This window comes from Monodelphis domestica, chromosome 6 (genome assembly GCF_027887165.1).
Source record: "Monodelphis domestica isolate mMonDom1 chromosome 6, mMonDom1.pri, whole genome shotgun sequence".
Taxonomy (NCBI): domain Eukaryota; kingdom Metazoa; phylum Chordata; class Mammalia; order Didelphimorphia; family Didelphidae; genus Monodelphis; species Monodelphis domestica.
This window is the reverse complement of record NC_077232.1, coordinates 74,397,986-74,424,315: the sequence shown is the minus strand read 5'-3', so window position 1 is coordinate 74,424,315 and position 26,330 is coordinate 74,397,986. Positions and strand designations below refer to the sequence as shown.

The window sequence follows — 26,330 nt, the reverse complement described above, 5'->3', positions numbered from 1 at the left end:
GGCTAAATTATTCTAAATATTGATTTGATCTAAGTCCTGGGTACTCCATTCTCTAGCCAGACCACAGACTCCTCCTCCTCCATATAAGGGAAGTGAGAGCTTTTTAGGGTGAGAAGGGAGTACACTAGACACTGGGCTGGCCTGGGTGTCTCATTTTGACTCTTAAAAGGCTTAATTAGATCTCCACCCAGTTTCATGGAGCTATTGGCAATGCTGGGCTTAGAGAGCTGGAATCTAGGCAGTTATATTTCCTATATACTTCCTTTCCTCTTCTTTTTCCTCCTCCTATTCCTCTTGCTAGTTGTGAGGCTGGATGGATTGGGATCAAACATCTGGACTCTCCAGAGTTGTCCTATAGACTTAACTGGGAAGACTGCTGTGGTCACTGGAGCCAACTCAGGTGAGAACTCTCTCCCATTGCCTGGGGGCTCCATTTCTCTCTTACCCTTCCCAGGCTCCCCATCCCTCTTCTAGACAATGCTCTCATTTCTTTCCCCAATATACACCCCGTACCATATACACAGAACCACACATCTTTCTTCCTTTATAGGTTTTCCATTCTTTTCATCTTTCTACATATGTAACGGTCCCCATTTTTCCTCTTTCCAAGGTCTCTATCTTTCTCACCACTGCTGTCACCTAAGAGCTTCATCCTCTCTTCATCTTAATCTTACCACTTCCCATAACCCAACCTAGAGTCTCCGTCCTTTCTTTCCTCATTCATATTTGTTCAATATCTGCTTTTGTGAAGATACTCTCATTTGTGCACTATGTCATTTAAATGAAAAAAAATTCTCTATATTCAGGGAACTCGATCTAACCAAAGGTTAAGACACATGAACAAATATCTAATACACAGTAATACATACACACACACACACACACACACACACACACATATATACACACATTCTTTTTTTTTTTAAATATTATTTTATTTGGTCGTTTTCATACATTATTCACTGGAAACAAAGATCGTTTTCTTTTCCTCCCCTCCCCTTACCCCCTCCCCCCCCCCCCTTTCCCTCTCCCATAGCCGACGCATGATTCCACTGGTTATCACATGTGTTCTTGACTCGAACCCATTTCCCTGTTGTTGGAGTTTGCATTATAGTGTTCATTTAGAGTCTCTCCTCAGTCTTATCTCCTCCAACCCTGTAGTCAAGCAGTTGCTTTTCATCGGTGTTTTTACTCCCACAGTTTATCCTCTGCTTGTGGGTAGTATTTTTTTTTAGATCCCTGCAGATTGTTCAGGGTAATTGCATTGCTACTAATGGAGAAGTCCATCACCTTCGATTGTACCACAATGTATCAGTCTCTGTGTACAATGTTTTCCTGGTTCTGCTCCTTTCGCTCTGCATCACTTCCTGGAGGTTGTTCCAGTTCACATGGAATTCCTCCACTTTATTGTTCCTTTTAGCACAATAGTATTCCATCACCAACATATACCACAATTTGTTCAGCCATTCCCCAATTGAAGGGCATCCCCTCATTTTCCAATTTTTGGCCACCACAAAGAGCGCAGCTATGAATATTTTTGTACAAGTCTTTTTGTCCATTATCTCTTTGGGGTACAAGCCCAGCAGTGCTATGGCTGGATCAAAGGGCAGACAGTCTTTTATCGCCCTTTGGACATAGTTCCAAATTGCCCTCCAGAATGGTTGGATCAATTCACAACTCCTATACACACATTCTTTAGAGAGGTATGAAATAAAGTGGTATTTGAGGAAGACTAAAGAAGACTTCTTGAAAGAGATCATATTTAAAAGTTTGAGTATAAGTTCAATAAAGGAGAGAGGTTATTCCACAAGTAAGGAATAATATATATACAAAGGTTTAAGAGGGAACAGGACATATAACAACTAGATGGTGATGTGGTACACAGAGTGCTGGACCTGGAGTCAGGAAGACCTGAGTTCAAACCCAGCCTCTGATACTTCCTAGCTATGTGATCCTAGGCAGATCACAGAACCTCTGTTTGCCTCAGTTTCATCAACCACAAAAAGAGGATAATAATAGCACCTACCTCCCAGGATGGTTGTGAGGATCAAATAGGATAATATTTGTAAAGTGCTTTGCTAACATTAAAGTTAAATGCTAGCTGCTATTATGCTTTTTTTTTTTCCAGTCATGTCTGACTCTTCATAACACCATTTAGGATTTTCTTGGCACAGATACTAGTCATTTCCTTCTCTAGCTCAATTTACAGAGGAGAAAACTGAGGCAAACGGGGTTAAGTGACTAGCCCAGGGTCATATAGCTAGCTAGTAAATGTCTGAGGCCAGATTTGAACTCATGAAGATTAGTCTTCTTAACTTTTGGCTTAGAGATCTATCTACTATGTGTCCATTACCCCCTCTCCCCCTTCAATAGTATTTAAATTTTTTTTAATTTTTTTATTGATTAATTAATTTAGAATATTTTTCCATGGTTACATGATTCATGCTCTTTCCCTACCCTCCTCCCTCTCCCCTCCCATAGCCAACAAGCAATTCCACTGGGTTGTACATGTAGCATTGCTCAAACCCATTTCGTTATCATTAATATTTGCAATAGAGTGTTCATTCAAAGTCAACATCCCCAATCACACATGCATTGAGCCATTTGATCAATCATGTTTTTATTCTGTGTTTCTACTCTCTATTTTGTCCATTATTATTGTTAATTATTATTATTACAGAGGCAAACAGGCTCCTAGTTTTGCTGAAGTATTGAGTACATGAAGAGAAATCATGTGAAATAAAGCTGGAAAGATAGAGTAGTGCTTGGTTATGGAGGAATTCTAAGATAATGGGAGGAGTGCTGAAAATGTTTGGCATTTGGGGACATGGATAATAAAGATTATTCTGACCCCTTGTGAAAAATGGATCAAAAGTTGGAGAAAACTACTACTAATAGAGCAAGAAGCTCTATTAGGAATCCCTTATACCAGTCCAGGAGAGTGATAATAAAGACCTGACAGGGATGGCAATGTGCATCTCGTCTGTCACTATCTCAGCCCCCACTATTAGACTTAAACTACACAGGAGCAGGAACTAGATCTGATCTAAATTTTATCTGTCTTCCAGTGCCCCACATAGAACTCTACGTAATTAATGTTTGCTGTATTGTTCAATTTGAGGAAAGGAAGGGGCCATCAGCTCAGTTCTAGCTTCTTCTCACCATTCCTTCCCTTCTCCAACTTCTAACCCCATTTCTCCTATGACTCAGGGATAGGGAAGGCTGTATCCTGTGAGCTGGCCCGACGTGGGGCTCGTGTAGTTCTTGCCTGCCGGAATCTGATCCAGGGGCAAAAGGCTCTGTCAGACATCCAGAAAGCCACTGGGAGTAAGGAACTGCTGCTTCGAGAAGTAGACCTCAGTTCTCTGGCCTCCATCCACAATTTTTCCCAGAAGCTTCTTCAAGAGGAACCTCGTATCCACCTGCTGGTCAACAATGCTGGGTCCACTGGTACATTTCTCCACATCTCAGAGATTGAACCCTAACCCAATTGCTCAACCGAACCCTTTCCACCCTTAGCAGCAGTACTTCAACATTAGTGTCCCATCTCACCTCCTGGATGTGGTACTCATAAGTTTCATCAGAATTTTCCAATATATATCTTTTCCACCTACTTATATATTATTCAACTTGTAGATTCTGTGATTCCTGTAACCCTTTTGTATTCTCATTTTCTTCCAGGGCTGCCCCCAAGGAAACTTACCTCAGATGGCCTAGAGTTGACTTTTATGACCAACTACCTTGGGCACTTTTTTCTCACAAACTTGTTGCTGAGTAAGGACAAAGTATACCACTTTCTCATTCTCTTCTCTCTTCCCAGACCTTTAGTTTCTGTAAACAAGGCCATACTTTATAAAATCTGGAAAGGACCTCAAAAAACATCTAGTAAACCATTACCTACACAGGAATCTCTCTTACACAATTCCCTTCCAGTCTCTGCCTGATGTGCTTCAATGTTAGGAAATTCACCATCACCAAGAAGAATCCTATTCTATTTGTAGATAGCTCTGATTATTAGAAAGTTTCTTTATACTGTATAGGGAAGAAATATACCTCCCTGTGATGTTCTTCTCTTGTCCTTAGTTCTGTCCTCTGGGGCCAAGTAGAATGAGCCTAATCTCTCATCCGAATGGCAGGGCTTCAGGTTTGTTTGTGATCATTCCCTGGTAAGTGTTCTCTTCTCTGGACTAAATAGTCTCCATTTCTTTGAAGTAGTCTTCAACACAGCCTGTTCTCCAGTCTCCTTACTATTCATCACCTGGATACATTTCATCTTGCCCATCCCTTTCTTAATACATGGTTTCTACAATTATTTCCTCTAGAACTCTCACTTCATTTAAAATATCATTTTGAATTCTTCATTTCTTCTAGGAATTCTACAGAACTTGTGGGGAAACTGCAGTTTTGTCAGATTCTCTTTGGGATCATTTTTTGTAGATTAATATTTCTTTGTGACTTGTATATATACACACACAAAATACATGTATGTGTATATCTATATATATTCATGTGGGTCAATGTACATGTATGTATATATATATTAAGGTTTACTCATTTTTTCCAGCTTTATTCCTTAATTTGGACTTTGTATCAAGGCCAGGTCTTTTATACTTCTGAAAAGAATTGGGGGGGGGGTCCTGTTTGGTCTTGATGTGTATTATCTTGAGTCCTGCCACTCTTTCCTAGTTCCTGAGCTTTGTGTTCTTCAAGTACCTTAGAAGTAGCTCTGGCAAACAAGTTGCAGACTTTAATATCTGAGTCTCCATCCAGTTGATTGAGCTATGAGTGTTGTTCTATTCCTATGTCACTGATGGCAAACCTTTTAGAGACAGACTGCCAGGCTCCATCCTCATCCTAACCCACAGAGCATATTTGAAGGGGAAAATCAGTGATCACTAAGAGATAATATGAGGTCAAGAGGCCAGACTCAATTAGTGTCATTCCCTTTTTCTGAGAGAATTACAAGGTTGGTAAGTAGTACTAAATTTTGAGCTGGAAGGGATTTTCAAAGTCATGTTGTACAACCCCTTCATTTTATAGCTAGGACTCAGAGCCAAGATTCCAACTGGGTTCCTTTAGCTCCGAATTCAGCTTCCCTTCCACTGAATTTTTCTGTCCCCAGATTTCTCCCTAGGATCTCAGAGGGCACTGAGACAACAGAGAAGCCTCTCCCTGTGTTCTGTCCTAGGCAAGGGGCCAGGAGGGTGACCTTTGATCACATTTCTTCCTCTCCCAAATTCTTCATTTCTAAATTTCTGATGGGTTTTTTTCTTTTTCTTATTATTTTTAAAAAAATTATCTTTAAATAAAAGCTTTAGGGAAAAATATAAAAAAATTAATAAAAGAAAGAAAAAATTTAAAAATAGTATAAATCCATAGTACTTACCAGGGGATGAGGACCCAAAGCCCAGATAAGCAAGACCTGTTCCTTTATGGGTAATGTGAGCAATGTGGTCCAAGCCTAGGACCAAGGTAGGACCTCTGGAGGACAAACATGGGTTCAGGCACAATCTATCAGATGATTTTATCAGATTTTATAAAGCTTGTCCTGTATTATATGGTAGCTAAACTCCACACTTAGTCATTTTGGTTTACAGAGCGAGCTTCACTTTGGGGCAAGCAGTATAAAAAACACACCATCAAATAGCCTGAGAAATTTTGATCAATGGGAGAGGAAGATTCTAGGACATAACACTCCATGAGCAGAAACCTGAAGATCCTAGAGAGACTTCCAGGTTGGTGGGGAGCAGAGATGGAGCAGGACAGGGCAAGAGCAGGGAAAAGCTCACGAATACTTTCTTGGGGCCTGGAGAGAAGAAAGGGGGCAACCAGTAGCTTCCTGGTTTAACTGTGCTTGTTAACTTTGAGTTAAATTAAACTAGTTTCTGCAAACAATATGTAAATCGTATCAGACTCCCCTAGATATTAGTACTTTGGAGCAAAGTCTAAATGTCCCAATCCTAGTTAGGGATTAACTCTGGAGTAGCCTGAATCCTTGCATGCAAGTTGAAGACCCTTTACCACGAGGCCCAGTTACAAGTCAAATGCTTTTGTTTCTAGGGAAGACCTTAAGTGGGGGCAAAATAAACCCCCAATAAAGATGTTTAGTGAAAAGATTGTATGCCGTCTGTATAACTCATGAGCAATATAGCTTGGGGTGATCTGTTACAGCTTCATTTAAGGTGGTATAGGTCCTTTCCCAAAGCCCTTTGGTATGGGATTTCCTCCTCCTGGGTGGAGGTTTGGCTCAGACCTGCTCAAGAGTTGAGAGCTTCATTTCCCTTTGAGTTCTTTATGGGATTCTTCAAACAAGAGTTCCCTTTGGGGACTTGCCAAGTTTTGAGTCTTCTCCACTCTTCAAACACTGAGTCACTTCAAGCACTCCTGACTTCCAGCTTCAAGAGAGAACATGGAAAATGCCAATCCCATTTCAGGTTGCTGAAGGAAAAGGCTGTGGCAAGACAGGGGAGGAGAAGGCAGTCTCCATCATGTCCCTATATCTAGCCTACTACACTAGAGACTGGGGAGTTTCTCCTTGGATGAGAACCAAAACACTTTTTTTTTGGTGAGCTGTTATCTCACTCCCAATAGGAGTGTTCCTTTACTCTGTATTATCTCGTACATATATAAGTATATCAACCTATATATTTTGCCTTCTTTGATTTGTCTTGCTACTGATTTGGATAAATGGGTTTCTTTGCTATTTGCTATGTATGTTCATTGTAAAACTGATATCAACTAGGGAAAAAGTCAAGCCTTGGATCTATAGCTTAAGGCAGGGATCCCCAAACTATGACCCACATGCCATATGGGCTATATGCAGCCCCCTGAGGCCATTTATCCAGCCCCCACTGCACTTCTGGAAGGGGCACCTCTTTCATAGGTGGTCAGTGAGGGGAGCACTGTATGTGGCGGCGCTGCAAAGCACAGTGTTGCTCACCTACAGTACTACTTCCAGTGACATAATCCTTTACATGGCGCCTTGTTCTGAGAGTAACTGAATGAGAACGAGGTGCCACACAAAGGATTATGTGGCTCCACAATGGAAGATGTCAGCATGATGAGTGATGATCTAGGGTAGGGGATTCCGCATTGTGTATACTGCTTCCTGGTATAGTGGTGGCGGTAATGGGTCTGTGCAAGGTGTGACAGGCCCATCACAGCCAGCACTGCAGCCTCTGCTATCCCAGACAGCGGTATACAGATTTGTTCATAATTTTTTTTATAGTCCGGCCCTCCATGGTCTGAGGGACAGTGAACTGGCCCCCTGTGTAAAAAGTTTGGGGACCCCTGGCTTAAGGTCTCTTCCCCCCCAAATGATAAGGCAATCAGAAGTTAGACAGAAATCAATCATATTCCCTAAACAAACACTATTTGGGAGCATATAGATTGAATTCTAGCCCAGTACCCTCTCTCTCTGGATAATGGAGTAGCATTGGCTCCAGCTCCTGCTCCCCCTCCAAGCAGAAATGAAAATCTCCCTTAGAGAAGAAGGTATGGTGGAGAAGAAGAGGCTAGAAATGTCTGTTTGGCCTTTGAGCCACACATAAGGGCAGTGTCCTTCCCAGCATGGGGACCTTCACTACACATGTGAATACCACCACTATTACCCTTTCTAACCTTCTAGTGATACACAGCAGGCTTTAAATTCAGATCCTCTAAGTTCTATGCTTTTTCCACAGTCTAAAGGAGATATGGCCTCCATTCAAGGAGCTGTTATTGTTTCTACATTGTCTTCTAGGCTTTAGAGTCCCCTAAGGAAAAAAGTAAGGGGGGGAGTTGTTGGGGGTGGAAGTAAGGGTTTCTTTGTATGAAAGCATCTATTCAAGTAAATAAGCAGTATTGAATAGTGGGAAGAACATGAATTTGCAATCAGGAAACCTGGGTTCAAGTCCAAGACTTTACACTTGTTAACTGTGGAACCCCGAGTAAGTTGCTTTCCATATCTAGAGTACTAGAATAAGGAGAATTCTTCATCTTCTTTTACCTCAGAGTGCTTGCACCGGGCAGGCTCAGCCAGAGTGGTGAATGTGACCTCTTTTCGACAGCAGCATGGGTTTGTGGATGAACAGCACCTGGTAGGGGCTGGGGACCCCTTTACTAAAAGCATGGCATATGACTGTTCCAAACTCATGTTGATATCCTTCACTGTGGAACTTGCTCGGAGACTTCAAGGGACAGGTAACTATACTTCTACCCCAATACCAGCTATAGAGTTTTGTTTTGTTTTTTTAAAACCCTTACCTTTCATCTTAGAATTAATACTATGTATCGGTTCTAAGGCAGAAGAGTGGTAAAGGCTAAGCAGTGGGGGTCACACAGCTAGGAAGTACTTGAATCCAGATTTGAACCCAGGACCTCAGGTTACTGCTCCCCTGCCCCCCAAAGTCCTTTTATAGCCCAAAGTCCTCAACTATAGCTTCAACCTCTCTCCTAGTTTCTCCCTCTTACATTACTCCTATAATTCTACCTTTCCCCTAAATGGTCCTTTGATAGCTTCTCAATCTTAGATCCCACCATCTTCCCTTGCTCCCCTACTATACTGACTCCACAGTTCCCTCCATTCCAAATGTTTTATTCTCTTTCCATAGCCTTCCACAGCCACATACTTTACCATGTCTTCATTTCCCCCAGTTCTGTTCTTCATAATGAACTCCATATTACACACGTGTAGTGTGTAGAATGGATTAGAGTAAGGGAAAACTAGAAGGCAGAGAACCACTAATAAAATTTGCTTTCTAGAAACCTACAGCCTAATACAAGGGTAATGTGACAGGCACCCCAAACCATCCTTAATTACCTATTGGGGAAGTTGCCTGGAGGATTTAGTCCTGAGCTTAGAAAAGAAAAAAGAAAGGAATAAATCTATAGAGATATTGCCTCTAGGTTTAGGGGTGGTCCTATTTATTTATTTAAATCCTTACCTTTCCTCTTAGAATCAATACCTTGTATTTGTTCTAAAGCAGAAGAACCGTATGGACTAGACAATAGGGGTTAAGTGACTTGTCCAGGATTACACAGCTAGGGAGTGTCTGAAGCCATATTTGAACCTAGGACATCCCATCTTTAGGCCTGACTCTCAATCCACTGAGCCACCCAACTTGCTCCAGGGATGATCCTTTTTAAATTTAAAAAATTGTATTCATATTGTTTTATATCACCATAATTTCTCAATATTTTCTCTTCTTCCCATAGTGATCCATTGTAACAAAGAATAAAATAGAATAAAAATCTAGTTTTGCAAAATTAACAAACATAAAAAAGTAAATCCCACACTATAATTCCATCTCCAAGGTCCCCTACTTTTTATTTTATATACTTTGGGGCAAACTAAATAATAATAGCTAACATTTATACAGCATCTACTATGTGCCAGGCACTGTGCTAAGTGCTTTACAATTATTGTCTCATTTAATACTCACAACAACCCTAGGAAGGTAGTCACTATTTTTATAACTATTTAACAATGAGGAAACTAAGACAAAATTATGGTCATAACTTCACAGTATTGTTTCCAATTTTTCTTCTTCTTTTCATTTACATTGTTATCCTATATTTTTGTTTTTTAGTTCTGCTCATTTTACTTTGCATCCATGTATATATCTTTCAATGTTTCTTTGTATTCTTCATACTCAACATTTCTTGTAGTATAGTAATTTTTCATTCCTTTCATGTATCACAATTTGTTTAGCCATTTGCTCAATTGATGGGCATTTACTTTGTTTCTACTTCTTTGTTACCTAGAAATAAAGTAAATGCTATTACAAAGAGATATTATAAATGTTATTTATATAACCTTTCTTATCGCTAGCTTTGTCAAAGTGGGTATGGACATTCTTTTTTTCAGCTTAACTCCAAATTGCTTTCAAAAATGGTCGGATTGATTCATATTTCCATCAATCGCTGCATTTGTGTGCTCCACTTTTCACAACACCTGCAACATCGACTAATCTTAACAATTTGCTATTTAAGGCATGAAACTCCAGTGTTGTTTCGGTTTGCATTTTTCTTCATATTAGTGATGAAATGCCTGATTCCTAAGTAGACTGTGCTGGTTTTCTGACTGTGACCTCAGTGGTCCTATAATGTGATGCTAGGTGTTCACAGGGAGATATAAGTTCTGATTGAGCTCATGATAATGAGTGTATGAGGGAGATATAGCTTCTGATAGGTAGAAAGAATTCAGAGAGACCTGGAAAAGTAGAGAAGTCAAATGGTAAGGAGAAAATAAAAGGCACAATGATAACTTTGAATGGGCCCCATGCCCAACTAACTCTGACTTGGAATTAGGAAAACCTGCCTTTAAAATCCCATCTTTGACACTTAAAACATTGTATAACCCTGGGCATATCACTTAAAACTTTCTCATCTGAGGGACAGGTAGGAGTTCAGTAGAAAGAGTACCAGGCCTGGATTTGAGAGGATCTGGATTCAATCTGGCCTCAGACACTTCCTAGCTGTGATGCTGGTCGGTTATTTAACTCCAATTCCCTAACCCTGTCAGAAGATAAAAAGAAACTAGGCAAAACCTTCTGAGCAAAATTGACTTTATTGTAAGAACTGTGGTCACAAGCAAAGCAAGGGTCTCCAGAGAGCCTGAGAATGGTCTACAGCCAGAGTGGTCTGAGCCCCTGAGTCTTACAAGTCTACAGATATTTATAGGATGGGTGGAAGGTAGTGATGAAACAGCTGAGGGTTGGCAAACCATTCTTTATTAGTCCATGGTAGGAGCATCTGGTAGAACAGACCAGTCTTTCCTCCCCTCTTTGGGTGGGACATTCTGCTATGAAGGATTCCTCTTTTAGGGTACCAGAAGGCCAGCAACTGAATTTCAAAACCACAGGGTGAGTTTCCTAAGCTCCTACTCTATGACACAATTCCACAAGCACACTGTGTGACAGAGGTTTTGCACTCAAGGAAGAGTGACAGGCTGAATCTGGTCACCTTGACAGGGAGGGACCCCAGGAGGTCTGGAATGTTGAGAAGCCAGAAGATTCTGACTGAGAGTTCAGTTAGATCTCTCTCAGCCTTGAGAAGCCTAGGAGGGAGGTCTGACCAAACCTTTCTCTTGAAGAGATACTCACTTTTTCCTCTCCCGGTGATAGGACATCTTCCCCCCCATCAATTCCCAACTGAAATGGCAGCTGAAGAAGACATGGAGCCTCTGTCAAACTTATCTCACAGCTCCTGGTGCCCCAGGTCTGAACTGGGCCAGCTGGGCCAAGACCAGGGCCAGCCAAACCTGAATCTCTCTCAGGGGGCCCAAGACTGCTAAGGCTGCCAAGGCTTGGATTCCCCAACTGGAGGAGGGAGGGAAAAGGGGGTAGTTAGAGTAGGGACACCTCCCCCTGCTTTCCTCACCAATTGCCTTCCTGCCAGCCATTTCTTTGTGTTACCCTAGCTGACTTAGTTTATAATAAAGTAGTTGTCTTTTTCCAAAGTGATTCAAGTGTGAGTGGGACAGCTTGAGGTGGGGAGTAATCTCCTTGAGAAGAAACCTTTAGGCTCTAGTAGTGGAGGAAGTCAAGAGCCAGTTTAGAGAAGCAGTCACAGCTGAGGAGGGAAGGCTAAAGGGAAAACTACTCCCTCTCTCCTCCCTCTAGGTCAGCTTCAATTACCAGCTGTTTTCCCTGGACCCTGCTTTGAGGGGGAAAATATCCATTCCTCCTCTATCCCTTTTACCTCCAACTAATTCCTCCATTACAACATGCACAGAGAATCTTACTTTAGTTACTGACACAGCACACATTATGATTATTCCTTGATTATTCTTATGATTATTTTGTTTATACAGTTATTCAGTCAGTCTGATAATTGGGGCTATCTTTTACCATAAATCACAGTTACAGCATATCAAACTATTATAAATGAATTCTTAACACGAATATGTGATTAAAAGCTACTTCATCTTAGAGCCCTTCCCACTTTTCTGCCTTGGAATCTTAGTATCAATTCTAGGACAAGGTAAGTTAAAAATACATAAATAAATTAATAAACCTTTTGTTTGATTGTATTGGAACACAAGACTGCTGCCTCTGGGAGGTCTCCCTTCCACCTTGTCAGTTTCATTCCTTGCTTCTGGCCTTCTCTCTTCAATTACTCTTTTTTTCTCCTAAATCCTCCACCAATCAGGACTCATGTCCTATATTTAACATCACAGCTCTCTCTTGAGCCCAAGCCTGGGGAAGTCAAGCCTTAGAAAAAAGAGAGATACAGGGTTTGGGAGCAAATTTTCTTAGAATTAACAGTTTGTAGTCCTCCCCTTGGGGAGAATCACTTGACTTCTCCTGGCTCTGATAACTTTTTTTTCTTTAAATAATATTTTATTTGATCATTTCCAAGCATTATTCATTACAGACAAAGATCATTTTCTTTTCCTCCCCCCCCCCCATAGCCAACGCATGATTCCACTGGGTATCACATGTGTTCTTGTTTCGAACCCATTGACATGTTGTTATATTTGCATTAGAGTGTTCGTTTAGAGTCTCTCCTCTGACCTGTCCCCTCAACCGCTGTAGCCAGGCAGTTGCTTTTCCTTGGTGTTTCTACTCCCACAGTTTGTCCTCTGCTTATGGATAGTGTTTTTCTCCTAGATCCCTGCAGATTGTTCAGGGACATTACACCGTCACTAATGGAGAAGTCCATTACGTTTGATTATACCACAGTGTATTAGTCTCTGTGTACAATGTTCTCCTGGTTCTGCTCCTCTCGCTCTGCATCACTTCCTGGAGGTGGTTCCAGTCTCCATGGAATTCCTCCACTTTATTATTCCTTTTAGCACAATAGTATTCCATCACCAACATATACCACAATTTGTTCAGCCATTCCCCAATTGGAGGGCATCCCCTCATTTTCCAATTTTTGGCCACCACAAAGAGAGCAGCTATGAATATTCTTGTACAAGTCTTTTTCCCCATTATCTCTTTGGGGTACAAAACCAGCAGTGCTATGGCTGGATCAAAGGGCAGACAGTCTTTTATCGCCCTTTGGGCATAGTTCCAAATTGCCCTCCAGAATGGTTGGATCAATTCACAACTCCACCAGCAATGAATTAATGTCCCTACTTTGCCACATCCCCTCCAGCATTCATTACTTTCCTTTGCTATCATGTTAGCCAATCTGCTAGGTGTGAGGTGAAACCTCAGAGTTGTTTTGATTTGCATCTCTCTGATTATAAGAGATTTAAAACACTTATTCATGTGCTTATTAATAGTTTTGATTTCTTTATCTGAAAACTGCCTATCCATGTCCCTTGCCCATTTATCAATTGGAGAATGGCTTGATTTTTTGTACAATTGATTTAGCTCTTTATAAATTTGAGTAATTGAACCTTTGTCAGAGGTTTCTGTGAAGATTTTTTCCCAATTTGTTGTTTCCCTTCTGATTTTAGATACATTGGTTTTGTTTGTACAAAACCTTTTTAATTTGATGTATTCCAAATTATTTATTTTACATTTTGTGATTCTTTCTATGTCTTGCTTGGTTTTAAAGTCTTTCCCCTCCCAAAGGTCTGACATGTATACTATTCTGTAGTTACCCAATTTACTTATGGTTTCCTTCTTTATGTTTAAGTCATTCACCCATTTTGAGTTTATCTTGGTGTAGGGTGTGAGGTGTTGATCAATTCCTAATCTCTCCCACACTGTCTTCCAATTTTCCCAGCAGTTTTTATTGAATAGTGGATTTTTGTCCCAAAAGCTGGGATCTTTGGGTTTATCGTATACTGTCTTGCTGAGGTCGCTTGCCCCCAGTCTGTTCCACTGATCCTCCTTTCTTTCTCTTAGCCAGTACCAAATTGTTTTGATGATTGCTGCTTTGTAATGTAGTTTGAGGTCTGAGACTGCAAGGCCCCCATCATTTGTGTTTTTTTTTTCATTATTTCTCTGGATATCCTTGATTCTTTGTTATTCCAAATGAACTTTGTTATGTTTTTTTCTGAATCAGTAAAGAAATTTTTTGGGAGTTCAATGGGTATGGCACTAAATAGATAGATAAGTTTGGGTAGGATGTTCATTTTTATTATATTGGCTCATCCTATCCATGAGCAGTTAATGTTTTTCCAATTGCTCAAGTCTAGTTTTAGTTGTGTGGAAAGTGTTTTGTAATTGTGTTCATATAATTCCTGTGTTTGTCTTGGGAGATAGATTCCTGGGTATTTTATTTTGTCTAAGGTGATTTTGAACGGGATTTCTCTTTTTAGTTTTTGCTGCTGAGCTGTGTTGGAGATATATAGAAATGCTGATGACTTATGCGGGTTTATTTTGTATCCTGCAACTTTGCTAAAGTTGTTGATTATTTCAATTAGCTTTTTGGTTGAATCTCTAGGATTCTTTAAGTAGACCATCATGTCATCTGCAAAGAGCGATAACTTGATCTCCTCCTTGCCTATTTTGATGCCTTCAATTTCTTTTTCTTCTCTAATTGCTACTGCTAGTGTTTCTAGTACAATGTCAAATAGTAGAGGTGATAATGGGCATCCTTGTTTCACTCCTGATCTTATTGGGAATGCATCTAGTTTATCCCCATTGCAGATGATATTAGCTGATGGTTTTAGATATATACTGTTTATTATTTTTAGGAACGACCCTTCTATTCCTATGCTTTCTAGTGTTTTTAATAGGAATGGATGTTATATTTTATCAAAGGCTTTTTCTGCCTCTATTGAGATAATCATGTGGTTCTTGTTGGTTTGTTTGTTGATGTGGTCAATTATGTAGATGGTTTTTCTAATATTGAACCAGCCCTGCATCCCTGGTATAAATCCTACTTGATCATGGTGGATGACCCTTCTGATCACTTGCTGGAGTCTTTTTGCTAGTATCCTATTTAATATTTTTGCATCTATATTCATTAGGGAGATTTGTCTATAATTTTCTTTCTCTGTTTTTGACCTGCCTGGTTTTGGAATCAGTACCATGTTTGTGTCATAAAAGGAGTTTGGTAGAACTCCCTCTTTGCTTATTATGTCAAATAATTTGTATAGTATTGGGATTAACTGTTCTCTGAATGTTTGATAGAATTCACTTGTGAATCTGTCGGGCCCTGGGGATTTTTTCTTAGGGAGTTCTTTGATGGCCTGTTGGATTTCATTTTCTTATATGGGATTATTTAAGAATTCTATTTCTTCTTCTGTTAGTCTAGGCAGTTTGTATTTTTTTAAATATTCATCCATATCACCTAAATTGTTGTATTTATTGCCATATAATTGGGCAAAGTAATTTTTAATGATTGCCTTAACTTCCTCTTCATCGGAGGTGATGTCCCCCTTTTCATCTTTGATGCTGTTAATTTGCTTTTCTTCTTTCCTTTTTTTAATTAGATTGACCAGTACTTTGTCTATTTTGTTTGTTTTTTCAAAGTACCAGCTTCTTGTCTTATTTATTAAATCAATAGTTCTGTCACTTTCAATTTTATTAATTTCTTCCTTAATTTTTAGGATTTCTAGTTTGGTTTTCTGCTGGGGGTTTTTAATTTGATCGTTTTTGAGTTTTTTTATTTGCATTTCCAATTGATTCTGATAACTTTTTAAAATTGTAGAATGGGGAAGCTAAATGTCATAGACAGAGGTCTGGACCTGGCATCCAGAAGATTCATCTTCCTAAGTTTTCATCTGGCCTTAGATACTAGCTGTGTGACTCTGGGCAAGTCACTTCATCCTGTTTGCCTCAGTTTCCTCATCTATAAAATAAACCAGAGAAGGAAATGGCAAACCACTCCAGTATCTCTGCTAAGAAAACCCCAGATGAGGTCATGAAGAATTGGCCATGACTAAATAACAATGAACATTGGTAATGGGATTTTTCTCACCCTCCAGTACCCTTTACTAATGAAATCATAAATCCCTATTCTTATCTCTAAATTCATGTTTTTTGTTGTTCAGTATTTTAAACCTTAAAACCTGTGATTTAGAACTTTATACCCTTTGACTACATCAAATGGACAGTGGGGGGAGAAGGGAAAAGGAATACATAAATCTCTCTCCTTTATCCAGAAGTTCTCAAATTCTGTGAAAACACAGAAAAATCCCGAGAAGCCCAAAATGTGTAAGAGACAAAAGTGCTGTAAATTCAGATTAAACATATGTCATTTTCAACTGGAGGGGATTAACAAAAGTTTCATAGAGGGGTTGTCACCCTGCATGACAGTTTTTAAAATGTCAAAAGGTCTGAGAGAGAATTCCAGGCACAGGGAACATCAGGAGAAAGGGCAAGGCAGGAGAATTCTTATTTTGGCTAGAGTTGGTTTGGGCTGGAGGTTAAGTGAAAAGGAGTAGTCTGAGGTGAATCGTGAAAAGTGGATTTAAACTAAATCATGGGAGGCTTTGAATGCCAGAGAAAGAAATTGAGGCTTCATTCAATAGAGTAATAGAATAGTAAACTGACTGAAAACTGTTTCTGCTTGAAATAGAGAATAAACTGAGGGGAACCTGTTTACTCTTACAAAGACTGTTGTTCTCTGATTGGCTGTGATTAGAGAGGGCTGCTAATGGGACCTGAAGCTGCTTATCTATAATGGAAGTAGAACAGAGAAATTCTGGGGGATGCCACCACACAGGGATGAGGGTATACAGGGGATACTGCTCTAGATAGATACTGGAGGATACTCTGGGATTTGCCTATTAATCCTTACTGATTGCTAATGGATTAATCTATTTCCTAACCTCCTTCCTCCCTCACTCCCTCCCTTAACCAACCTCTCCCTTTTTCCTCCCTCACCTCCCAAATCTTCTTGAAGCCTTTGCTTCTTCCCTCCCTCCTAAGTGAACTATAAAGATACTCCAGTTGCTTTCTCAGTCAGGGGGTTTATTAGGATAACAGGATGGGAAACTGAGGTAAAAGGGATGAGGATTTCCCTAAACTATGGGGATAATTTTAGAAAGGTTTGAGGGAGTATTCCAGTCACAAACTGTGACTCTGAGACAGTTAGAGAGATGGAGGACAACTGTTTGAATCTTCTTTTTTCTTCTTCACAAATCATCCAGGTCTCTCAGATTAACCCCAGAAAGAAAAAAAATTCAAAGTCTCTAAGTTTTCTCCTGGCCAGCTCAATTCTCTTATAGATCACCAACTCAAAAGCTTCTCCCCTGATCAGCTTCCACTGCTCAGAGCCAGAGACAAAGTCCAAAAAACCAAGTCAGCCCCCCCCCACCCCCCACTTCAAACTTCCAGGGAGTGAGAGAGTGACCTCCAATCAGAGACACAGAGACCCAAAAGCCCCCTGTCAGCTCAACTGCCAACAACTGGGGACATTCCGTTGGAACCCTGGTTTTTGCATCTTGGTCCACAAGTCCTGCAAAACCTCTCTCTCTTCATGTCTCTATCACAATAGGGAGGTAGTGGGGGCAGCTAGGTAGCTCAGTGGATTGAGAGCCAGCCCCAGAGACAGGAGATCCTGGGTTCAAATCCAGCCTCAGACACTTCCCAGCTGTGTGATCCTGGGCAAGTCACTTAACCCCCATTGCCTACTCTTTACCTCTCTTCTGCCTTGGAAACAATACACAGTATTGATTCTAAGATGAAAAGTAAGGATTAAAAAAAAATAGGGGGCTAGCTCCATAACTTTCCTTCCCCAAGCTCCATTATTATAACACCTTCTTAAATCTTCCCTCCTCCTCACACAGACCCCTATTTTACTCTCTGTACCTCAGGTGTGACAGCGAATTCAGTGGAACCAGGGGTTGTAAAGACAAGCATTATGAGGAATTATCCCTGGCAGTTTCGCGCCATCTTCTGGCTCTTGTCTATCTTCATTAGGGTAAGAAGATACGGGAAGGCGTGTTCTGTTCATTCTTTCATGTCCTCCTTGGTGATTTAGGTGTTGGTCTCTGTACTCTCCCCTACCATCACCCCTCTCCCTTAGATCCTAGAGCAGGATACAGCCTCTGTATTTGACCCCTAGAATTATAACCATATTTAGATAATAATTCTTTGTGATGTATATATTTTCCCTATTTTTATTATTATCCTGATTTATTTTATAGAAGGGAAAATTAAAATTCAGAGAATGGCAACAGCTTGCCCAAGTCTCATAACTTGTATTAGAGCTGAGACTATTATCCAGGACTCCTTACTCCAAGATTGATGTGCTCTTCTATTCTGGATTAGAAGAAATTGGCTTTTCCCCCACCCCACCTTATGCCATGTGTCCCTGCATCCCTTGAGATGGGTGTTACCCTCACATCTGACCCTTCTTTCTTCCTTTGCTGTCACGCAAGACCCCTAAACAGGGGGCTGTTCCTGTCCTGTACCTGTGTTTAGCAGAAGAACTGGATGGCATTTCAGGAAAATTTTTTAATTCCAAATGTAAGCTGGCATTGCCTGCTAAGTCTGCCCAGGACTCTCAAGTGACTCACAGCCTCTGGAATACCTCAGCCAGACTAACCAATCTAGAGAAATGGACCAAGAAAGAATGACTCTTCAAAGATCAAATGATTCCTGCCTCCCATCATTCTCATTCTCACTATAGTGACCTGATGTGACTTGTGCCTCATCACTGAACTACTCAGAAGACTTTTGAACTTGTTTTTTCTATATAATAGGATCATTGTATGCATTGTTCTCCTGGTTCTGCTCACTTCACTCTCTGCATCAGTTCATAAATATCTGACCAGTTTCCTCTAAAATTGTCCATTTCTTGTTACAAAGAGTATACTGTCATTCCAAAACTAATACAGAAAACCAAATTTCCCTAAAAATCTTATACTAATCTAGCATACTTGCAAAGAGGAAATTCCAACAAACTTAATGTAGCTTATGCTTTTACAAAAACAATAATCTGTCTATCTAATTATGCATAAAATTATTCCAAAACTTGTAAAAAAAAAACTTATGCAAAGTGCATCTAAAAATCTTGTTTGAACAATTCAAAGCAAAACTTTTCTCTATGATAAACCTTATCCTAGTACAGAAAACAAAACATTACAGATAACTAAAAACTGAGTTTGCTATCTTCAAAATCTGTTTTAAAAATAATATTATAAATATTCACATAGCTAATTTACATAAATCTGTACATATTTACATCTATGCACAAATGAATTCCTGTACAAATCTACAAATATATACAGATCTAATAAAAATGTAACTCTTGCAAAAAAATTAAAAAAATAAAATTGTCCATTTCATCCTTCCTTTTGACAGATTACTATTTCAACACATTCATATACCACAATTTGTTTAATGATAAAGATAAAATAGATTTTCCCCTATATTCCATTGATTTTATTTTGCAATACTACCTACATTTTGGGCAACTTTCCAAATTATGTTCTTTATCTTTAAACTGAGTTCAGAAGTTCATAGTTCAGAAGTTTCATGGTCTTCCCATTTGAATGAGTTTAGATGTTCAGCTTTCAAAGAAAAACAAGAACATTTAATTTTTTTTAAGACCGACTTTCCTATAAATCACCTGAATTTGAAGAAACCTATTATCTTTGTTCCACCAGCTGCATTTATAGGAGAGAAGTACTATTATTTCTAATTGCTCTTTTTTGAAATCTGGTTTGTTATCCATGTACCCTTCATTATTCTTAAAGAATACAGGTAGACTTTAATAAATCAGAATGGAAGGAGGGGTTATTACTAGTCCTGCATTCCCAATTTCCAGCCAATTATATTGCCCATCAATCACCAATCATATTGTTTTACTTATCTATGACACAGCTTTCTTTTCTGGGATGCTCCTCCTTTTGTCTATAAGAGTGCCATCCCTCTCATTTGGGTCTTAGCTAACTGAAGAGGCTGAGATCCTGCTTAGTGGAAAATTTGTGCTTTGTCAAGATTTGTCAATAAATTGATGATGCTTTACGATTTTTCAGTTATTTAGGTTTATGGTTGGGGGTTTTGGTTTTATAAGATTACTCACATATATAACCCAGATCAAATCACCTTGCCAGCATCACAAAGGAAAAGGGAAGGGAGGGAGGGAGAGAAGTTTGATCATATAATTTAGGAAAACTTTTGTGGAAATTTGTTATAACATGTAATTGGCAACAAATAAAATAAATTTTAAAACAGATGATGGTTGGTATTTTGTGCCTCAGTTTACCTTTATTTCAATCTTAACACCAGCAATAGTGAACAGACTGGGGGAGGTAGGCTGGCTCTTGAAGCAGCTTCTTATGGGACTCCCCAGAGTAATCAGGTGGACTTTTCATTGTGGGAATTTTTCTCCCGAGTATTGCACCAAAGACCTGATTCTCCCTTCAGTCTCAACTCTTCTGAACTGTACAGTGGTAATTACAGTAAGAATGTGACGTATGACTCCACGGAGAATGTTGGCTATCTTGAGTAACTGTAAAGAGCAAAAGAAACTGCAATTATTCCATCAGGAATGACAATATGATTTTATGAAACTACAAATTCACCTTTGTCCCTAACAACCTGTCTATAAGAAACCCCTTTAATGACTCTTGTCTCAGACTGAACCATAGACCCTCAAAACAGCTTGATTACTTTAGAAAGGACTGGCAGATATAATCAAACCTTAAGGAGCTTTTTTGTTTTCTCAGTTTCTCTTCTTGTAGCAAGGCTACTCTCAGGTACCCCAGCCTTTGGTTATTTCATCTAGGCCTCTCCCAGGCAGTTTAGACTGTGACTAGTACAGGTCCCAAGTGAGTGACAGGACACAAGCCCTTCTCCTCCAAAATCTCTATAAGCACCCTGCATTGTGTAGTGCAGGGAAAATCCCAGGTCTGAGGTTCTATGTGTCTTCCTAGATTAATCTTTCTACCTTGATTAAAGACATTTATCATAACTACTTTGGTAGTTCTATTTTTTTTAAGGTTGATATATGTGGCAGGGTTATCTGGGATTTTGAAACTGTTTGCTAGAATGACCTTTGGATGCATGACAGGCAGGGTTTCTTTTCTGTTCCAGTCCAGATTCAACACAATAGGTCAGCTTAGCTGAGTGAGCTCTGGAAGTCTGAACTCAGAAATCCATTTAGCTGGAGTTCTTGTTGGCTTGTTAATCAGAAGTTAGGTAAAGACCCATGGGCAATTTCAGAGTCCCTTCCAACAGGTCCTGCTGAGGAGACAGCTACCTGTTATGTCTTTAGACTATGGACCATGTAGCAGGCCTAGATCTTGCCTCATCCTTGGGCTCTTTGGGGAGCATATGTAGCCACTCTGATGGTGGCTGGCCACCAAGCCACACTTGACCTCACAGGGTGGCTGCCAGGAGAAATTTTTTTTAATTGAAATTTTTTATTTAATTAATTTAGAATATTTTCCCATGGTTCCATGATTCATGTTCTTTCCCTTCCCTCCTCCCCCACCCCCATAGCCAAAGAGTAATTCCACTGGGTTTTACTTGTGTCATTGATCAAGACCTATTTCCAAATTATTAATATTTGCATTAGGGTGATCGCTTAGAGTCTACATCCCCAATCATGTCCCCATCAACCCATATGATCAAGCAGTTATTTTTCTTCTGTGTTTCCACTCCCACAGTTCTTTTTCTGGATGTGGATAGTATTCTTTCTCATAAGTCCCTCAGAATTGTCCTGGATCATTGCATTGCTGCTAGTAGAGAAGTCTATTACATACAATTGTGCCATAGTGTAACAGTCTCTATGTACAATGTTCTCCTGGTTCTGCTTCTTTCACTCTGCATCAGTTCCTGGAGGTCATTCCAATTCACATGGAATTCCTCCAGTTCATTATTCCTTTTAGCACAATAAATATTCCATCACCCGTAGATACCACAATTTGTTCAGCCATTCCCCAATCTAAAGGCATCCTCTTATTTTCCAGTTTTGTTTTTTTTTGCCACCACAAAGAGTGTGGTTATAAATAAGAATTTTTTTTTTATTTGTGCTTGAGTTGCCATATTTTTTTTTGGTGATAAGCATTTTTATCTAAATGTGTTTGAGTAAAGTAAGATGTGCGTCTCTCCTTATCCTTATCCTATGTGAGAAGTAGGAGATGGAATGGGGTGGTATCCATGAGAGATGCAAATAGCAGTAAGAAAAAATTAGTTTTTAAATGCCTGACTGAAGCTTTTAATAGGAGTTGAACTGTAGTGTTGTCTAGATTAAACCTGTCAAATTGGGGAAACCATAGAACTTTAGAGATTTTTTAGCCTAACTCCCATTTTTAAATCTCCATTGTTATATCTCCAATAAAGGCATCAAGTCCAGTGAAAGGAACTCAATACTGCACAAGGCAGCTTCTTCCACTTTTGACTAGCTCTGATGGTTGATTATGAAAAAGCATTTGTTCAAGGAGCAAAATATTACGTTAAAGGTTCTCTCCCAAAACATCTCTCTCATTCCCACATCAAAATCATTCAAAATACCTTGAAAAGTATAACAGCACAAAAACACATAGCAATACTTTTTTTGTTGTTGTTGTAAGAACTAGAAAACAAAGAGAATGCCCATATTTGGTGATGGAACAAATTATGACAAATGAATATAATAGAATATTGTACTGTCAGAAATGATAAATATGGTAGATTCAGAAAAACCTAGAAAGATTTTTCTTTACTAATGTAGAGTGAAATGAGAGTGACAGGACAGTTTACACAATGATAACAGTAGCATAAAGGAAAATTATTTTTAAAGTACCTTTGATGAGTGTAATTACTAATTATGATACCATAAGTTGATGACAAAGCATATCTCCCACTTTTTTTTTTTAAACCCTTACCTTCCGTCTTAGAGTCAATACTGTGTATTGGCTCCAAAGCAGAAGAGTGGTAAGGGCTAGGCAATGGGGGTCAAGTGACTTGCCCAGGGTCACACAGCTGGGAAGTGTCTGAGGCCAGATTTGAACCTAGGACCTCCCGTCTCTAGGGCTAGCTCTCAATCCACTGAGCTACCCAGCTGCCCCCTGTCCCCCACTTCTTAGCAGAGTGGTAATGTACAGAAATACAGAATGGGGCATCAATTTTCAGCTCTAGTCAATGAGTTGATTTGTTTTGCTTAACCACACTAATTTGTTCAAATGGAATACTCCTAGAGAGAGAAAGGATGGGAGCTAGAAAGCATAAATGATAGTAATAATGATTCAATAAAAGAAAAAAGCATCAATGACATAAAATATAATGAAAGCATAAAGAGGTTTGGAAGAAGACAAGAAGCTGAAAAGTTTGGTTCTTATGTTGAATTTAGTATATTATAAACATTATAAAACATTTTAGAATTTCATACACAATTGACTTTTATTTTCTTTGTACATTGAAATGTCTGTTTATTAAAATTTGTTAAGTTTATAAAAAAAATTTTTAAAGATATGACAACAGAGAGAAACTCATTATCTAGGGTCCTCAGGTAATAAATATCCTGAAAGCCATAAACCTGGGAGTTATGTGTCACCAACGGTATTCATTCCTGTCATGGAGGAGATCTGCCTCGAGCCATCAGGCCGGGATGCCTTGACAGAGTCACACGTGGTAGTTAAGGAGGCCACAGAGTGGCCCTTGGCAAGATTTGATTGTCCACTCAGTCCCCCTTTCATGACTTCTCTCATCAATACCCCTTACCTAGGAAATGGACAAGATTACTATTCCCCCTAGTCTCAGAAGGAATAATGCAAGAGCAAAATACCTGTACCCTAATTCTCTAAAACATCACCAAAAGATCAGACCCTCAAACCCAATCCCAAAAGACTATCATGGGTTAACTTTTAGTTAGGTACATAATCTCCAGTGAACTGCAGGTACAGGCCAAGCCCAAAACTTTCCCACTCACAGAAACCTATTCTTATGGAGCCAACACACAAATCAATCATAAAGGCCCATACAAAATGTAAAAGTATATTAAGCTTCAATATGCCTCAGTGACTCAACTTCACAAACCAGTAACTTGCCAGTGGGAAACTCCCTAGTAAACTCTGAAAAATGATCAGTCTAATATTAAATCTGAGTTGTGTTCCCAGTACCCCTTAACCTCAATGGTATGATTATTGAATTGTCTTTGAAGAACCATTGATTAATTATTCCATTTTATTAAAAGAAATAAGTATTTTTCCTTGATTGTTTATAAGCTCCAACAGCTCTAAGCTGTCCCCTTACAGTTCTAAACTGTCTCCTATTGTGACTCCGTAGATGTACCGGCACACCAGGCCTGGGGATGGCAGAGAAGCTATCAGATGCAAAGCATTTCCATGACTGTAATGATTAGATTAAACCTGTCAACCTTGAAAAACATAACCACTAAAGTAGTTATGTGTAAAGGGAACCCCCTCCCCTGAAGGACCAAGGAGAGATTTAGGGCAGAAACAGCAAAGGAGCAATTTGCCAAAATTTTTCCTTTGTGGTAAAGTGGGACAAATGGTTAGGGCGTGTAGATTAAAAACCCAAATAGAGGAAAAGAATGACAGGAGAGGGACATGGAAAAATATTTCAAACTACAATAGCTACAACCAAAAGCAATCACATGACAATTGTTGTTCACATGTTTGCATGAGCACTTATTCTGGATTGCAAGTCCCAGATTTTGAGACAATGAAAAATATACAACAGGGGGCAAAGTAAAAATATTCAGCTATTGCTTCTGGAAATTCCAAACAGAGTCAGTTATGAAGCCATATACAGGAGGTGGAAGGAATAAAGAGCAATGGCAAAAGAAGTGAAGAAAATGGTGTTGAGGGAAAGAGCAGAGAGATAGAAACACTGGGTAAAGATGTAAAAGATGAAATAGTGGGTAAAGAGATAAAAGATGAAAGTGAAACAGGAAGAGGAAGAGTTACAAATGCACAAAAGTATTAGTGAAAAACAGTGTGAGGTACATGGAACAGTGGTAACAAAAACTAATGGTACAGGAGAGGAAAAGGATGGAGATAAAGTTACAACAAATAGTGCAAAAACAATACAGTTGCTAGTGAGCAATATTTTAGATGGGGAACAGTGCAAAGAAGCAAACACTAAAAACAGTGAACTAAAAGAGAGCTTAGGAACTGCCCAGTAAACATGGATGCAGCTTAGACACAGGGATCTACCTCTCCTCATCGCCTACCAATATAGACTACCTCAAAAGTCTAAAAAACATGAATTCATATGAACAAAGAGTCTCCACAGTAAAATACAGCATTGAAGATATGTGGGATTTGGGCATTTCCACACTATAAGGGGGTGAAATAGCTTCCACCAAAACATGAGCTGATCTACCCTCCCTCACACGACCTACGGAGCCAGTGAGCTAGACTCAGAGCCAGTGCACACTAGAATCAGTGAGCAAGGGAGGGGGCACCCCTAGGTCCTAGGCAACTGACTAAGACCACCAAAGACCTACCCCTGAGGGCAGCTAGACTTGAGACTCCAACAGGCAGAAGAGCACAGACCTTGGGCGTGGAGATAGAGCAGAGAAGGGCTGCAAACAGTAGAAGCTCCAGAGACTCGAGAGGTAGCCTCAGGCAAAAGCCTTATTCCTTAGCACCATACACAGAGAGCCTGCCCTCCTCACTCAGACTTCTGCCTGGAAAGGGAAGGAAAAACCAGCATAGTTGTAGCATCCCAAGCATATTCACATCTATGAAATATAGATGACTGTATTACTACTGTGTCTCCAAGCATGAGGCTTTACCGATAAGCTTTGTGAAGGTAACCTTGACCTGATCACGAGACCTATTGCCCAACACAAGTCCATTAACATGTTCGGAGACTTGCCCGGGAAAGTGTGGTTATGTCCTACACGCCCAAAAGGTGTTCCCTCCACCTTGCCACCCAATCTTAATTGTCTATACTTTGTGATGTGGTTACTACGTCCTTGGGAGTACCGCCCAAGCAGGACATGAATAAATTCAGAGGCAATCCCATGAACTTCCTCTTGGCCTTTCTCCCTTCCATGGAGCTCCACTGGGCTCCTCAATGACTATGTCTCTCTCTTCTTGACCTTCTCCTTCCCCGAGGCTGTAACCATCTCGGCCTACATTCTCTATCTTAATCTCCTCAACCACCTTGTATTCCATTATCCTCATTTTCCGCCTTAAGGAAAATCATAGGGATTGCCTGCCCTATCCAATCACTGATTTGTCCCTGTCTTTCATTTCCACCCTGGTTCTCGGTTCCTACCTCTCCTCGGGTCCCATCACAAAGGTGAGCCCCTTCCCTTGTGGGACCCTGCTGGTCAGGGAAGTCCATTAAGGAAAACCCCACACTTGGCACCCCGGATTTGGGAGCGAAATTCCTTTGTCACAGGCATTCAAGCACGTGCAACTTGAGGAGCGATCACTGAGGTACGGAATCACAAAGGCGTGACCTTGCAGGTGGCCTCTGAAGGTGAGAAACGTCTTTTATTTCAATTTCTTATTTTAGAAATTATCTAGAACCGGGTCTATAAGCCTTATCATATACTCGTCACTGTAGACGGTTAATGTCTCTGATTGA

At 39.9% G+C, this 26,330-nt stretch overlaps 1 protein-coding gene and 1 long non-coding RNA gene across 5 annotated transcripts in view; one reads left to right on the top strand and one right to left on the bottom strand.

Moving 5' to 3' along the window:
- Window positions 1-96: 96 nt before the first annotated feature.
- Window positions 97-19,805, top strand: LOC103106558 (retinol dehydrogenase 12). Of its 2 annotated transcripts, XM_007496914.3 has the most exons (6): window positions 97-400; window positions 3,211-3,450; window positions 3,682-3,774; window positions 7,993-8,181; window positions 17,648-17,754; window positions 18,215-19,805. In XM_007496914.3, exons 1-6 carry the CDS (start codon window positions 196-198, stop codon window positions 18,410-18,412), a joined length of 1,032 nt encoding a protein of 343 aa, XP_007496976.1. In that variant the 5' UTR covers window positions 97-195; the 3' UTR covers window positions 18,413-19,805. The 2 variants fall into 2 exon arrangements, with proteins under 2 accessions (XP_007496976.1, XP_007496977.1); XM_007496915.3 differs by lacking the exon at window positions 3,682-3,774.
- A 217-nt stretch (window positions 19,806-20,022) lies between these two features.
- LOC103093166 (uncharacterized) overlaps window positions 20,023-26,330 on the bottom strand; it is a 71,876-nt gene continuing 65,568 nt past the window's right edge. For 2 of the 3 annotated variants that reach the window (XR_469297.2, XR_008913100.1), the window contains exons 3-4: window positions 25,286-25,419; window positions 20,023-20,292 (exon numbers count right to left, since the gene is read on the bottom strand). This is a non-coding gene — a long non-coding RNA (uncharacterized LOC103093166). Of the gene's footprint in view, window positions 20,293-25,236; window positions 25,420-26,330 lie in introns of all 3 variants that reach the window. The other variant, XR_008913099.1, reaches the window with a different exon arrangement.

Excerpts from the sequence above, each read along its gene's own strand:
- LOC103106558 (XM_007496914.3), top strand. The coding sequence starts at position 196 with ATGGAGCTATTGGCAATGCTGGGCTTAGAGAGCTGGAATCTAGGCAGT. Across the intron at positions 401-3,210 it reads GGTCACTGGAGCCAACTCAG|GGATAGGGAAGGCTGTATCC; the intron begins GTGAGAACTCTC and ends CCTATGACTCAG. Across the intron at positions 8,182-17,647 it reads TCGGAGACTTCAAGGGACAG|GTGTGACAGCGAATTCAGTG; the intron begins GTAACTATACTT and ends TCTGTACCTCAG.